This window comes from Vipera ursinii, assembly GCF_947247035.1.
Source record: "Vipera ursinii genome assembly, chromosome: 3".
Lineage (NCBI taxonomy): Eukaryota > Metazoa > Chordata > Lepidosauria > Squamata > Viperidae > Vipera > Vipera ursinii.
In genome coordinates this window covers 9,298,438-9,314,523 of record NC_139516.1, presented here as the reverse complement: position 1 = coordinate 9,314,523, position 16,086 = coordinate 9,298,438, and the positions used below count along the sequence as shown (strand labels likewise).

Sequence of the window (16,086 nt, the reverse complement as noted above, 5' to 3'; positions counted from 1 at the left end):
TTATATTGTCAGTGCAAAAACATGTCAATGTTTGCAGCATTGACACTGAGGGGGTCCTTGGTGCTCTCTGAGCTTGCTTGTTTTCTTACTCAAACTAGATATAGCACTGATGATGTTACCTACTTTGGGTAATAAAATTTACGTCTGCAAGAAAACAGGCTAGCTCAGAGAGCACCTCATGTCAACCCTGAGCTACAAAAATCCCCCTTTATTAATAGAGATAAGCTGTGAAACACATGAATTTTGCCCGTGTGATTGTGGGGATGCTGTGATGGGTGTGTGAGAACCATCATTTTTTTCATTTGACTTGACATTTGTCAAACCAAGTCAATATTTTCCTTCATTGGCATTTTAATGATGCTCTTGTAACTTGGAACAGTTGTTAATCGAATGATAGTAAGTAGAGAACTACCTGTACTTTACACATTTTTCAGATAGCGATGGAAAAGCCAAACACTAGTGCTAAACATTCACTTGGACACCTGCATTAGACAGTCTCTCAATAGAGAATTACATACAGGTAGTCATCGACTTAAATCCACAGCTGAGCCCAACCTTTCCATTGCTAAGCAAGATAGGTGTTAAGCCAAGTTTTACCCCCATTTTATGACCTTTCTTGACCAGTTGTTAAGGAATCACTGCAGTTGTTAAGTTAGTAACATGGTTGTTAAGTGAATCTGGCTTCCCCATTGACTTTGCTGGTCAGAGTTGATCACATTTTTTAATTTTTTTTATTTTTTAATTTTAATTCCATTTATATCCTGTCCTTCTCCGAAGACTCAGGGCGGCTTCCAAGCTTAGCAGTAGCCTTCATTCTATGTATATGCCTGCTTATTAGGGCTTTTACACACACACCCCAAGCGGCATTATTACAAAGTCAGCTTAATTACCCCCAACAATCTGGGTCCTCATTTTACCTACCTCGGAAGGATGGAAGGCTGAGTCAACCTTGAGCCTGGTGGGACTCGAACCTGCACTAATTGCAGGCAGCTGGTGTTACTTAAGGAGGCATTAGCCCACTGCTCCACCAAGGCTCATGACCCTGGGACACTGCAACTGTCATAAATGCATGCCAGTTGCCAACTGTCTGAATTTTGATCACGTGACCATAGGGATGCTGCAATGGTTGTAAGTGTGAAAAATGGTTCAAGTCCCTTTTTTCAGCGCCGTTGTAACTTTGAGTGGTCGCTAAACAACCAGTTGTAGGCTGACGACTGTGTATATCAAGATGTAGAAGCCTTTCTGATCCGCTAGATTTCTTCAGGGCAGATGTTTGAGTACTCTGTTTTGGAGCCTTTATGCAAGTTCTCATTTGCAGGCTAAAAAATATGGTCCAGCCATAGGTTTTTCTGTTTGTGGAAGGACTTATCCTCTTTCCAAACAGAACCAGGACATTTTCTTCTCCAGTAATGGAATGCGAAGCCTACCAGAAGCTCTTGAGATCCTTCAAATCCATCTTGCTTTGAACTCTCAAGTGTGCAGAGCTGAAATCTAATTGGCCAAGGAGCCTTAGACGTTTCTCAGACCTTCTCAAGACACATCACCTTTCTGGGAGAAAAGCATTCTGGGACAGCCCACCTTTGCTAGGAAGACGTCAGCCATATTGGCTTGACTTAGAAGTATCCCAAACAGCAAGAGATAAAGTTAGAAAAGCTTACTCAGGGCCACATAACCTCTTCAGCTCTTCTTTCACGCTCTTGTTTTCTTCTCTCAGCTTATTCATTTCATTAGCTGGAATGGAAAAAAAGGAGGAAAAATGTTGAATTAGATCAACTTTCCCTGGCCCAAATCTTCTGACAGGGAGAACAATCAACCAATGGAACGGTTTGCCTTCAGATATTGTGGAAGCTTTCAAGAAGAGACTAGACAGCCATCTGTCAGAAATGGTATAGGGTCTCTTGCTTAAGCAAGGGGTTGGACTAGATGACCTATACAGTCCCTTCCAATTCTGTTATTCTATTCTATATCTTATGGCTGAGATGGTGTCAAGGTTATATTGGAAGAGAACATATATGTCACAGGCCAAGAGCTACCAGGTATCTGAACAGTCAGAGGAAGTCACGGACAATTGGACTGTTTAATATTCTTTGCATCTGTCACAAAAATTACAATGAAAAACTACCCCTCCCCCCTATAGATCTACACATGTAATACAAGAAATGGTATTTTCCATCATCAGAAAGACAGGTTTCTGATACTATACATTATTGCAGGATCCAATCTGGGTCACTCAGAGTCCAATCTGGACTGAGAAGTTAGTCTTCTGAGCTTTCAGGCTTCTTCTGGAGCCCATCCTCAGGGAACTTCTCTCACTCCAGAGTGTTGGGCTACAGTGCAGGGGTAGGCAACCATGGCTCTTTTATGACTCATGGTCTTCAACTCCCAGAATTCCTGAGCCAGCATGGCTCAGCTTGGAAACCTTTCCCTTTCCCCTCAGCATGGCTGGCTCAGGAATTCTGGGAGTTGAAGTCCACGAGTCATAAAAGAGCCAAGGTGGCCTACCCCTGGTCTAGGGCATTTCAGTGTATTAGTTAAGCATTACCTCAGGGATAGGCAACCTTGGCTCTTTTAGGACTCGTGGACTTCAACTCCCAGAATTCCTGAGCCAGCAGAGCTCAGCTTGGAAACCTCTCCCTTTCCTCTCAGCATGGCTGGCTCAGGAATTCTGGGAGTTGAAGTCCACGAGTCCTAAAAGAGCCAAGGTTGCCTATCCCTGAGGTAATGCTTAACTAATACACTGAAATGCCCTAGACCAGGGGTAGGCCACCTTGGCTCTTTTATGACTCGTGGACTTCAACTCCACCAGTCCACCAGTCATAAAAGAGCCAAGGTTGCCTACCCCTGGGCTACAGGATCACAACACATTCTGGTGAGAGAGAAGTTCCCTGAGGATGGGATCCAGAATGAGTCCGAAAACTCAGAGGACTAAACCTCTGGTCCTGATGACTGACACAGACTTGATCCTGCAACATTATCCCAGGACACATCTATTTGCCTTCATTCGTGACTACAGGAAGTCCTTGGCTTACGACCACAATTGAGCGTAAAATTTCTGTTGCTAAGTGAGACATTTGTTACGTGAGTTTTCTTGCCATAATAGTTAAGTAAATCACTGCAGTTTTTAAGTTAGAAACAGAGTTGTAAAGTCAATCTAGCTTCCCCCATTGAGTTTAGTTGTTAACCAGTGGAATAAATTGCCTCCGGAAGTTGTGCGTGCCCCATCACTGGAGGCTTTTAAGAAGGACTGGACAGCCATTTGTCTGAAATAATATAGGGTCTCCTATATAAGGGGTTAGATTAGAAGACCTCCAAGGTCCCTTCCAAGTCTGTTATTCTATGTGCAGATCACAAAAGGTGATCATGTGATCCCGGGACACTGCAACCGTCATAAATATGAGCCCGTTGCCAAGCATGTGAATTTTTTCCATGTGGCTATGGGGATGCTGTAATGGTTGTCAGTGTGAAAAACGGTCACAAGTCCCTTTTTCAGTGATGATGTAACTTCAAACGGTCACTAAACGAACGGTTGTAAGTCGAGGACTACCTTTACCCATATTGTATAAAGTCGGCAACTTCAAAAATTTTCTACCGGGGAATCCTCTATTCAATCTAATCCAGGTATTTATTTGCTGCACTTACTGAGGATGAAGACGTGCTGAAGACTTTGAAAATGGGCCTTCATGAACTCATGTTGCTTCTTCTTTGCAAGTTCTTGAGTCACTTGGCATCGGTCGCACAGCCCAGCTCGCAACCTTCAAAGTCATAAAAATAGCAGTGTGACATTTTTAGAGCACCAAAACCAGTTGGGAGCAGACATACCAAACCAACCCCACTTGTCAGTACTTCAAGCTAGACCAGACTTGGAAACCAAATTCATAAAAGCTAATACTACTTTTATTATAAGATTCCAGTAACAGAATCTTGTAAGTCTCAATGTGCTTCCCTCCTCCCTCTGTTCATTTTTGTGAAAACTGGGGAGGGTCTTATCTACGACACTTTCTCGAATTACATTTTTGCCTCGAACTCAAATTTCTGTTCTCCGACCTTCTAGACCAGGAGTAGGCAACCTTGGCTCTTTTATGACTCGTGGACTTCAACTCCCAGAATTCCTCAGCCAGCCATGCTGAGGGGAAAGGGAGAGGTTTCCAAGCTGAGCTCTGCTGGCTCAGAAATTCACTTAGTAACATGAATTTGGGGTTCAATTGCGGTCCTAAGTCCACGACTACCTATACCAGAGGTAGGCAACTTTGGCTCTTGTATGACTTGCGGACTTCAACTCTGAGAATTCCTGAGCCAGTATGGGGAACTATGGCCTGTTCATGACTTGTGGACGTCAACTCCCAGAATTCCTCAGCCAGCATGGCTCAGCATGGAAACCTCTTCCTTTCTACTCAGCATGGCTGGCTCAGGAATTCTGGGAGTTGAAGTCCACGAGTCATAAAAGAGCTGAGGTTGCCTACCCCTGGCCTAGACACTGGCTCTTCCTCCTATTCCTCAAGGATATTTCTTTCAGCCCACTTTGGGGTTCATATTTTTTCAGAATTATTATTTATTTGGCCAAAATTTACCCAAAAAATGGTTAGGGGACTGGAGGCAAAAAACCTTATGAAGAATGGTGGCAGGTATTAGATACGTCTGCTCTAACAAAGAGAAGCACTGTAGGTGAGATGAGAGCAGTCTTCGAACATCTGAAGGGCTGTCACAGAAAAGTAGAGGTCAGCTTATTCTCCAAAGTACCTGAGAGAAGGACAAGAAGTAACAGGTGAAAGCTTATCAAAGAGAGGTCCAACTTAGAACTAAGGAGAAACTTCCTAACAGTGCGAACAATTAATTAGTGGAACAACCTGAACCCCAAAATTGTGGCTGCTGCATCACTGGAGGTTTTCAAGAAGAGACTGGACAGTCATTAGTCCGGAATCTTATAGAGTCTCCTGCTTGAACCGAGGGTTGGACTAGAAGACCTCCAAGGCCTCTTCCAACTCTGTTATTCTGTATTCCACTTTTCTATTTCTAATATACATTTTCTCATCAGGATGTAACGCTTGAAAGTCAAGTTCTGCTAGAACAGAAATCGTATCAAACGGGCACAGTTTTCAATAGCTACCTCATATCCCCAATTAGCAGTGGAGATTTTTAATGTACAGATGTGCATGTGAATAGAATAGAATAAGAATAGAATAGAATAGAATAAGAATAAGAATAGAATAGAATAGAATAGAATAGAATAGAATAGAATAGAATAGAATAGAATAGAATAGAATAGAATAGAATAGAATAGAATAACAAAGTTGGAAGGTACCTTGGAGGTCATCTAGTCCAACCCCCTGCTCAGGCAGGAAACCCTATACCATTTCAGACAAATGGCTGTCCAATCTCTTCTTAAAAACTTCCAGTGTTGGAGCATTTACAACTTATGGAGGGAGGTTGTTCCAATGATTAATTGTTCTAACTGTCAGGAAATTTTCTCCTTAGTTCTACGCTGCTTCTCTCTTTGATTGGTTTCCATCCGTTGCTTCTTGTCCTGCCTTCAGGGGCTTTGGAGAATAGCTTGACTCCCTCTTCTTTGTGGCAGCCCCTGAGATACTGGAACACTGCTATCATGTCACCCTCGTCCTTCTCTTCATTAAACTAGACATATCCAATTCCAGCAACCATTCCTAATATGTTTGAGCCTCCAGTCCCCTAATTATCTTTGTTGCTCTTCTCTGCCCTCTTTCTAGAGTCTCAACATCTTTTTTACATTGTGCATTGTTATTATGATGATGATCCTATGTTAAATATTCTACACGTGATATGAATAATTGGGTTTACACAAATTTGCCAAATCTGGTTACTGGCTAACCTCAACCTTTATGAAAGAGAGGTTCAGCCAAGTGGTTGTGGCCCCCATCATAATACTTTTGAACACCCCCTCCTCCCAAATGCCCCTCTTGGGATAGGATAAAGCTGTTTACCTGTTTTCCAAAACTCTCACATTTTCTTTAAGCGCCTTTTGCTGTTCACGCAGTTGGTGGTTTTTGGTAAAGAGCTCTTCAACTCTTTGGTTGTCACTAAGCCAAGGGGGAGGAACAAGGAGGAAGATGAGAAGACCCTTATTCCCAGGTCTCAAAATGCATCTCTGCCCTTTTTCTTTCTCTTTTTCTCTCTTTTCTCTCTCTCTCTCTCTTTCTCTTTTCTCTCTCTCTGTTTCTCTTTCTCTTTCTCTCTCTCCAACTTCAAGGAGAACTAAAGTAATAGGAGCTGATAGGATAATTAAGACTAGAGAAAGCAGGGGTCTTCAAACATGGCCCCCTCATGACTTGTGGACTTCAACTCCCAGAATTCCTCAGCCAGCATGGCTCAGCTTGGAAACCTCTCCCTTTCCCCTCAGCGTGCCTGGCTGAGGAATTCTGGGAGTTGAAGTCCGCGAGTCATAAAAGGGCCAAGTTTGAAGACCCCTGAGATAAAGTACAGGAGTCCTCAACCTATGACCACAACTGGTAAGAATTTCTGCTGCAAAGCCAGGAGCAGGCTGTTAAGCAAACTGCATCAATTCGATGATGGTTTTTGCTTGCTTGTTAAAATGGTTAAGCGAATCGCTGTAGTTGTTAAGTCAACCATGCCATCGTTAACCAAATCCAGCTTTCCCCCCCCCCCCGGATTTTGTTTGATGGAGGCTGGCTGGGAAGGTACCAAATGGTGATCACACGATCCTGGGATGTTGCAACTATCGTAAATTCATGCTGGTCGCCAAGCACTCAATTTTTTATCACGTGTCTCTGAGGACGATGCGATGGTCACCAATACTAGGACCAGTTGCATGTCAATTTTGTTTTAGTGCCACTGTAACATCAAACAGTCACCAAACAAGTGGTTGTAAATCATGAATTATCTGTACTTAGGAAACAAAAATTGTTCGCCCATCAGGCTAAACAAAATGTGGCTTCATTCTGGCTTGACATAGCCACTGTGCTCTGTGAACAGTAATTTATGGCTTAGTGCAGGGCTTTTCAACCAGTGGTACGGGTACCATCTGTGGTACATTGACACCTGGCAGGTGGTATGTGACCATCCTAGAAAAGTTGTAGCCGGGGAGGGGAATGAGCTGAACTAGTGGCAGCACCGCACAAGCCTGAGCGAGAGATGGCTGGAGCTGCAGGGCTGTCAGGGCTCAGCGGAAGCGCCAGGATCAGCGCCAGGCTCCAGCTGGAGCTCAGTGCTAATCCTGGTGCTTCTGAGCTCAGAAGAAGTGTTGATCAGCTGGAATGTTGCAGCATCTCCAGGGTCTTGTGATTTAATGCAGATGTTTGGCAACTGATTCATATTTATGATGGTCACAGTGTCTCAGGGTCATGTGAAGTGACCAAAACCTGCTGCAACCACCCAGTGGGGGGGGGGATAAAAACCAAACACCCCCGCTGTCAATCCTCAACAGAAATGCTCACAACAATAAAAACCTCGGACAGGAGGAAGAGCACCGCCAGGCGGGCAGGCAAATGTCTTGCTCAGCTGTGGCTTGGGGGGCACTTTTTTCAGTGCCATTGTAACTTTAAACAGTCACTAAATGAAGTGTTGTAAGTTGAGGACTACCTGTACTTCATCACTTTTTTCCTTTTTTTTGGTCATCAAGTTTTTGACACCTTGCTAGGCGACTGGTGGTACTTGGATGTTGCCCTATCCTAAAAGTGGTACAATGGGTGAAAAAGTTGAAGAGCCCTGTCTTAGTGTGGATCAACCAGCCAATGGTAGTTTATTCATGAAATTCGAAAATCAGTTTGTCCAGATGTTTCCCCTCTGTAGATGCTAAACAAAGATTTTGATTCCAGCATCAGCCCCCAGGCTCTTAAGAAGATAGGGATGAATCTTAAACTTTATTTTCTATTTTAATTTATTCTGTCTTGTTCTAAAGAACCTAAGCCCACGAACCCATGCCCAACAGAATGGCATTTGTTACACTCACCGACATTTCTCATTGGTTAGTTCATTCAGTTTTGTTTGCAGGCCTGGAAGAGTTCAGAAACAATCTATAATCTTTGCTGCTGGATGTAGAACATTACAATTCAATCCGGTCAATTAAAGATCTAATGATTGGCTATCACAGAACACACTCAACTTGGTTGATGGAAACCATGATTGGTTCCCTGTGGCTTAACCAATTGCATGAATCCAAACCCATTTAGTTAGATTACAATTCCATCTACAGATAGGCCTCATGACCACAATTGAGCCCCAATTTTCTGTTGTTAAGTGAGATAATTGTTTGTGTGAGTTTTGTCACATTTACAATCTTGCTTGCCATAGTTGATAAGTCAATCACTGCAGCTGTTAAGTTAGTGACACAGATGTTAAATGAATCTGGCTTCCCCAGGGACTTTGCTGGTCAGAAGGTTGCAAAAGGGGATCATATGACCCCAGGACACTGCAACCGTCATAAATAGAGGCCAGTTGTATGTCTGAATTTTGATCACATGGTCATTTGGGGAATGCTGCAACGGTCGTTAAGTGTGAAAAATGATCATAGGTCACTTTTTTTTCCCCAGTACCGTTGTAACTTCAAGAGGTCACTAAATGAATGACTGTAAGTTGAGGACTATCTGTGTTGAAAATAGGATAATTTAGTAATCAGCTTAAGAATGTTACCCTGAATAAAAGGCATGCCACGTAGACAGGAATTCCTTCGGCCAAATCACAATCCCATTTCAAATGTTTACCTACAAAAAACCACTGAAGCTGCTTTTCTCTTTTCGAAAACACCTCCAACCACATTGCAATCCAAAGGCTACCAATGCACCAACTGTGGCGGGAGGGAGGGAGGGAGGGAGGGAGGGAGGGAGGGAGGGAGAGAGAGAGAGAGAGAGAGAGAGAGAGAGAGGATAGATAGATAGATAGATGATATAGATACATAGATATAGTGATAGATAGATAGATAGATAGATAGATAGATAGATAGATAGATAGATAGATAGATAGATACAGATACAGATATATTATAGATATAGATAAGTAGTCCCAAATTTATGACCATAATTGAGCCCAAAATTTCTGTTGCTAAAAGAGAAATTTGTTAAGTGAGTTTTGCCCCATTTTACGACTTTTCTCGCCGTTTGTTAAGCGAATCACCGCAGTTTAAGAACTGCAGTTCTTAAATTGGTTAACACAGTTGTTAAATGAATCTGGCTTCCCCATTGACTTTGCTGGTCAGAAGGTCGCAAAAGGGGATAACATGACCCCGGGACACTGCAAACGTCACAAATGTGAGTCAGTTGTCAAGCATCCGAATGTAGATCACCTGACCATGGGGATGCCGCAAGGGTTATAAGTGTGAAAAAACGGTCATAGGTCACTTTTTTCAGTGCCATTGTAACTGTCACTAAATGAGCTTTTGTAAGTCGAAGGACTACCCGTGTAGAAATATGTGTGTATACTGTATATAGGCGTGTACATTTATGTGTCTCTGGTTGAATGGATGGATGGATTCACGGATGGATGGATTCATGGATGGATGAATGGGTTGGGTAGAAATCAATATATGGTAGAGCAGATAGATGATAGAGTAGATTTAAACTGAAGTCATTCTACAGTATATATGTAAACATTAAATCGGGAAGCAAGCAAGCAAATCTGCACAACCTAGCAAGATTGAAAGCTGGCATGTATTTGCAATTGTATTTGCAATTGTAACTGTATTTGCAATTGACAGCTCAAAGAGTGGCTGAGTTCACAAAGAGTTGTAACTCTACAAAATCAGCAATCCTTCCACTTTTCATCCATTTTTTCACCCGATGCTTACATTTTAAACATCTCTGCCTCAAATCTATTCATCCAACTAAGCAGACAGTGTGGAAGCCCTATTTTGCGTGCACGCGTGCGCGCACACCCCCCACCCCACCCCCCACCCACACACCATTACTTACCTTGGACTTCTTTCTCGTGTGTTTCCTTGAGTCTGTTCAAGATTTCCGCAAAATTTTCAGTGGCCATGTTCTTTGTATCGTCACATGGATGGGTCCGAGGTGGGGATGAAAGCGATCGGATCGGATGGTTTCGGATCAGTTTTCTCCTTCTCTCCAGTGTTCAGCTTGTGGCCTAAGAGGGAAGAATTTAGAGATGCAAAAACAAAAAAACAAAAACCCTTTCTGAATAGTTCCGATGTTGCTATTTCCTAGTCAAAAGATCCATGATGCGATGGTTTCTTTGGGAGCTCAGGATTCATTGAGATTTGATAACCTTGGTTCTCACACTAGGTTCAGTATGGTTATGTCTAGCTAAACACTCATGCACCTTCCTCCCCCCAGCATCATCTAACTCTAACTTTAAGAGTAAAACATAAGAAGAAAACGGTTGCATCTCCATCTGTTGTCAAAGCAAAAACAACCAATGTTAGCAGCATTGACACTTGACAATCCACGGGTGACCTGTTGGGTCTTCCTGTTAGAGATATTCCTTATCTAAATTTCTTGACTCCTTCTCTTGCTTCCTTGCTTCCTGGTAAGGAGAGTCAGAAATGGTGATCATCTGACTGTGGCAGAGCAAGCACAAGCAGCATGGAGACACTGAAGCACCACCATTTTACCTAATTTAAATCCCACGAGAGTCATGAGTTCTGGATTTTGAACACATTCTGCAAGTTAGACCATTTGAGGTAGGTTGACTCAAAAATGGCCACCCTGCATTTCACCCAGTTGAAGGTTACAAGCAGACACATAGGAGAGATTTACTAGCACAGGTAGTTACTTCTGCTGACTTAATGATCGCAATTGTGCCCAAAGTTTCCCTTGCTAAGCAAGACAGTTTTAAGTGAGTTTTGCCCATTTTATGACCTTTCTTGACACAAGTTGTTAAGTGAACCAATAGTTGTTAAGTTGATAACGCAGGTTGTTCCGCTGATTAATTGTTCTAACTGTCAGGAAATGTCTCCTTTGTTTCTCAGAAGGTCACAAAAGGTGACCTGGCAGACTGCAACTGTCATAACTATGGTTGCCAAGAGTCCAAATGTTGATCACTTGACCGTGGGGATGCTTCAACTGTCATAAGTGTAGAAGACTGTTAGAAGTCATTTTTTTTCAGCATCATTGTAACTTTGAATGGGCAATAAACGATAGGTTGTAAGTCAAGGACTACCTGTATATAAACACTAGTTGTCTAGCATTGCCATAGAAGGTCAAAAACCTAGGTATTTATTAACTTTTTTAAAAATATATTTTTATTACTGGGTTGGGAGAAAGGAAGCTGATGTTTGGATGGTGATCTCATCCTCTTGTTCATGCATTTTAGAAAGTGAAAATCCAGTTGCTTAAAATTAGACAGAATCAAATCCTCTTTTGGCATAAATAAAGCATTCAAAGAACTACTCCAAAATTCTGATTTTTAGACACAGTAGTTGACAGGCGCAAAAGACCAGATCCACACATGAAGGGCCAATTAAACTGATTTATCGATAAACAGTCTACGCATAGGAATCTTCTCAACTATTGCAGGTTAGCACCTGCTTGTGGCCTTGTTGGTATTCTAGGCTAATATCTCTTTTAACTCTGCCTCCAGGTTCTGCCAGTCCTTTTCTTACAATAGTCTAGCCACTGTCTTGGAAATGAATATTGGACAGTTTGAACAGTTTGTAAAGTGGTTTAACAACTTTAATAAGACAGTATTTGATCATATAGTCTACAAGCAGTTTTCTGGGTGTAATATAAATAATGGTTTCTCTGTGAGTATGCTTTTGCTTAGTTTGTAGAATATTTTATGTCCAACCTTTATGTTTTAAGGAAAATAAGTTAATAAAAGGAAATAAAACATGACATATCTGATCCACAAAGTTAAATACATAATATGCCTATAAAGCATATTGCCTGGTTCCCCTGGAGGATTACTGTTATTCACCCTAGGTGAGTACTTTACAGCACTTTTCGAAGGCCCAAATAAATTGTAGGAAGCTGAAGGAAGAAAATAGATTGTGTTCTAAATCACCTACTTGTCATGGGTAATTACTGCATTTGCACAGATTTCCTTTAGCTACCAGTCTGAATTTATCATGACCATTGAATAGTGTCTCATTTCCCCAAGGGGTTTCCAAAAGTTTTATTACACAAGTTTGAAGCTTTGCCAATTCCGTTCAGGACCCGTGACAAGAGTCTGATGGGAAACGCTTTCAGGAAGATAAATTTTTCCAGGAAGCTCAAATTGCATTAATACGTACCTGTGGCTGGAATGCAGGCTTAGTAACTCCACTAATAAAGGAAGTTAAAAAGAAATCTGTGGGTTTATTAAACTGGAAAAAAAAACCTCTTTTGGTTGCTAATTTGCCATGGCAGATTTCCCTGACTTCAGAAAGAGATAGTATGTAATATTATGGAGAGAAGTCACTGGATAAAATATACAGACATGCTAGAGCGCTGAGAAGAGCATCAAAGATGATCAGGGGACTGGAGGCTAAAACATATAAAGAATGGTTGCAGGAATTGGGTATGTCCAGTTTAATGAAAGGAAGGGTTGTGGGTGACATGAAAGTAGTGCTCCAATAATTGAGGGGCTCAACCTATTTTCCAAAGCACTGGAAGACAAGACTAGGAACAGTGGATGGAAACTAACCAAGGAGAGAAGATACCTGGAACTAAGGAGAAATTTCCTAACAGTAAGAACAATTAACCCGTGGAACAGCTTGCCTCCAGAAGTTGGGATGCTTCGTCACTGGAGGCTTTTAAGAAGAGAGTGGACAACCATTTATCTGAAATGATATAGGCTCTCCTGCTTGAGCAGGGGTTAGACTAGAAGACCTCCAAGGTCCCTTCCAACTCTATTATTCTGTTATAGTTATACGTTGAGCTTAACGTAGAGAATTGCGCAGAACATCATTGCAATATTTTTTTTTGGCAGCTAGTCTTGATGGCTACGGAGGAAAGACCGCTCTTGTTTGCTGAGAAACATTCCTACAGAGAGACAAAAAGCACCACATTTTCAAAGCATGTCAACATGTCTGGAGGACATCTGCTCCTCAAAATATGAAAGTAGCTACAGGCAGTGGTGGGATTCAGCCGGTTTGCACCACTTCGGCAGAACCGGTAGCTAATTTTTTTGTTGCTCAGGCCCAGATTGGACTTCCAGAAGCGGCATCCACACAGAGAAAAGATTGTTCACATATTTGAATTCCACCACTGGCTACAGGTAGTTCTTGTCTGATGGCCACAATTGAGCCCAACATTTCTGTTGCTAAGGGAGACATTTGTCAAGTGAGTTTAGCTCCATTTCACGTCCTCTCTTGCCATGGTGGTTAAATGAAACACTGCGGTTGCTAAGTTAGGAACAGGGTCATTAAATGAATCTGGCTTCCCCATTGACTTTGCTTGTCAGAAGGTCGCAAAAGGGGAATCATGTGACCCCGGGACACGGCAACCGTCATAAATATGAGTCAGTTGCTAAGCATCTGAATTTTGATCATGTGACCATGGGGATGCCCCAAGTGCGAAAAAACGGTCATCAGTATATTTTTTTTCCAATGCTGTTGTAATTTCGAACAGTTCCTAAAGGAATGGTGGTAAGTCAACTACCTATGTGTCCTTTGGAAAATCAGGTGTGCTGCTCTGAACGTAGCCTCTGATTTTTTGCGTGTGGCTGTCTGTACTCTTCAACCGGGACTGCCAGAAAAACCAAACAGCTGTTGTTGTTTTTTTTCTGACATCTGGTTAAATAACCAAAAACAATCTTCAGAAGAGCTGTGCAAAACTTAAGGATGCAGCTGCTTTAATGCTCGGAGGAGAGATGCTTTCATGGACTAGCATACTTTGCATGGCCCTGTTTTCCAATGCTGCTAATAAACCTGTCAGGGGAGTTTAGTTAAGAAACAGGCAAGGGAAGAAGCAAAAAGGGCCACCAGTTAAGTCAGAAAGGGTTGGCCAGAGATCTGGGTTCTAGAACACTCTTCCTCCGTCTGTTCTAGGTCATTTCATGCTTCTTTTTTTAAATTGCCAAATGTCTAAATAGTTACACACATGCGGCTTATGGAGCAGAAAAGCAAAATTTTGAAGCAAAAGCAAGAAATTTAAAGCCAATTTGTTCAATCAGGGTTAAAACAAGGTATAATTTCATAAGGTTCTGGATCCCCTTTACGAACTTTTGCTTATATCTGGAGTGAAAGGTTAATGATTTATGGATTTGCAAATGGATAAAGGATGGGCTATTGGCAGAACAGATGCATGCATACAATCTTACGGGTTGGAAGAAATATTCAGTTTGCCTGTACTTGTGATGAAGATTAGAAGTCATTTCTTTAATTATTGCTTTTTCTTTTTTCTTTCATTTCTTTCTCTCTCTCTTCTTTCTTTCCTTCCACTTTCTATTCATTTACTCTTCATTTTCTCTCACTCTCCTGGAATTTAATTTATATTATCATTTATTATTTGTAAAAACTTTACATAATAATATTAAGAAAGAAAGTAAAGGAAGGAAGGAGGGAGGGAGGGAGGGAGGGAGGGAAGAAAGAATATTTGTCTGAAATGGTGTAGTTTTCTGCTTGAGCAGGGGGTTGGACTAGAACAGGGGTAGGGAACCTTGGCTCTTTTATGACTTCTGGACTTCAACTCCCAGAATTCCTGAGCCAGCATGGCTCAGCTTGGAAACCTCTCCCTTTCCCCTCAGCATGGCTGACTCAGGAATTCTGGGAGTTGAAGTCCACGAGTCATAAAAGAGCCAAAGTTGCCTACCCCTGATCTAGGGCATTTCAGTGTATTAGTTAAGCATTACCTCAGGGATAGGTAACCTTGGCTCTTTTATGACTCGTGGACTTCAACTCCCAGAATTCCTGAGCCAGCATGGCTCAGCTTGGAAACTTCTCCCTTTCCCCTCAGCATGGCTGGCTCAGGAATTCTGGGAGTTGAAGTCCACAAGTCATAAAAGAGCCAAGGTTGCCTACCCCTGGGCTAGAAGACCTCCAAGGTTCCTTCCAATTCTGTTATTTGGAAAGGAAAGTAGGAAAGAAGGAAAGGAAAGGAAAGGAAACTTTAAAGAAAATGTCAGTCTTTCAAGGCACCCGTACTGTTGTGTACTGGGTTCTTTGCTGGAAACAGGAGACGAGGCGAGAGAGTTCAGGCAGGAACATGCTTTATTGAATTGCAGGAACTGCACTGAGAACCAGGGCTGCAACGCAGCTATTTATACTCTGGCCACTAGGTGGCAGCCAATAGGTTTAAAGCAACCTATTGCCACCCTAGAGCCAACCAATGGTGGTCCTGGAGACTGACTGTTTGAGCAGCTGGTGACCGTTACCCAGCTCCCTGCTTAAGCAATCTCACAGCATTCAAACCCACTGGTACAACTCAAGTTAAACTAGGCCCAATACATTACATCTACCATAATCTGTGCTTCTCTGGAAGTTTACAAAAGGGCCCTCTGCCAAGCTTAGTGGAAGAGCGCAAGGAAGCAGCATTGTCCAGCTCTAAATGTAGCACAACTGGAATAATGTCTAACATCAGCTTCTAATAACCATACGCACCCCACACCTTTCTCGCAAATCCCCAGGCATCCAGAGCAATCTCCACCAGATTCTTCATGAAGTATCTTCACTTGGCAAGGCCTGAGACTTAAATCAGAATTTCCAAGCGATTGCAAATCTGTTTCTTCAATCTGACTTCTCTGCTCATGTTACCCTCTTGCTCCATCTGGCTTGTCAAACTTGGTATAGGCTATTAAGGTCAAAGTAGGACACTTTCCAGCTGAAAGCTAGCCCAGGAATGTGGGCAGAAATACAGTACTGTTTCTAATTGGACACATGGCACCTGTTCCAGAATCATAAACTAGCCTGTGACTGCAAGTGATGGCATTCTTGGCTTTCCAATTTCCATTCAGCCTGAGCCTGTGAGCTTGGCTGAACTGTTACCCCAGGATGCTGTCCTGAAAGCTCCCAAACTCGATTACAATTAGTATGCATACTGTTTGGTTCGAATTGACGAGGACTCAGAGTGGTTAACACTGAACGAGTTTATTCAATACACAAAGTCAACTGTCAAATGTCAAATGTTGCAACCCTTTTATAGAGAAAGCGTTTGAACTGTAACCAATACAAACTGTCTGTTTTCCCGCTCCTTGGTTGTGGCGTCCAATGATTGCACCTTATTTTCC

At 42.3% G+C, this 16,086-nt stretch overlaps 1 protein-coding gene across 4 annotated transcripts in view; it reads right to left on the bottom strand.

Annotated features, from left to right (window-relative positions):
* Positions 1-14,435, bottom strand: part of RBBP8NL (RBBP8 N-terminal like) — a 43,129-nt gene extending 28,694 nt beyond the window's left edge. The window contains exons 1-6 of one of the 4 annotated variants that reach the window (XM_083360843.1): positions 14,182-14,435; positions 9,894-10,065; positions 7,940-7,982; positions 5,955-6,050; positions 3,640-3,752; positions 1,659-1,731 (exon numbers count right to left, since the gene is read on the bottom strand). In XM_083360843.1, the coding sequence (XP_083216969.1) occupies positions 1,659-1,731; positions 3,640-3,752; positions 5,955-6,050; positions 7,940-7,982; positions 9,894-9,960 (392 nt within the window). In that variant the 5' untranslated portion in view covers positions 9,961-10,065; positions 14,182-14,435. Of the gene's footprint in view, positions 1-1,658; positions 1,732-3,639; positions 3,753-5,954; positions 6,051-7,939; positions 8,016-9,893; positions 10,066-12,172; positions 12,192-14,181 lie in introns of those variants that run through there. The other 3 variants (XM_083360844.1, XM_083360845.1, XM_083360846.1) reach the window with 3 other exon arrangements.
* Positions 14,436-16,086: the final 1,651 nt, after the last annotated feature.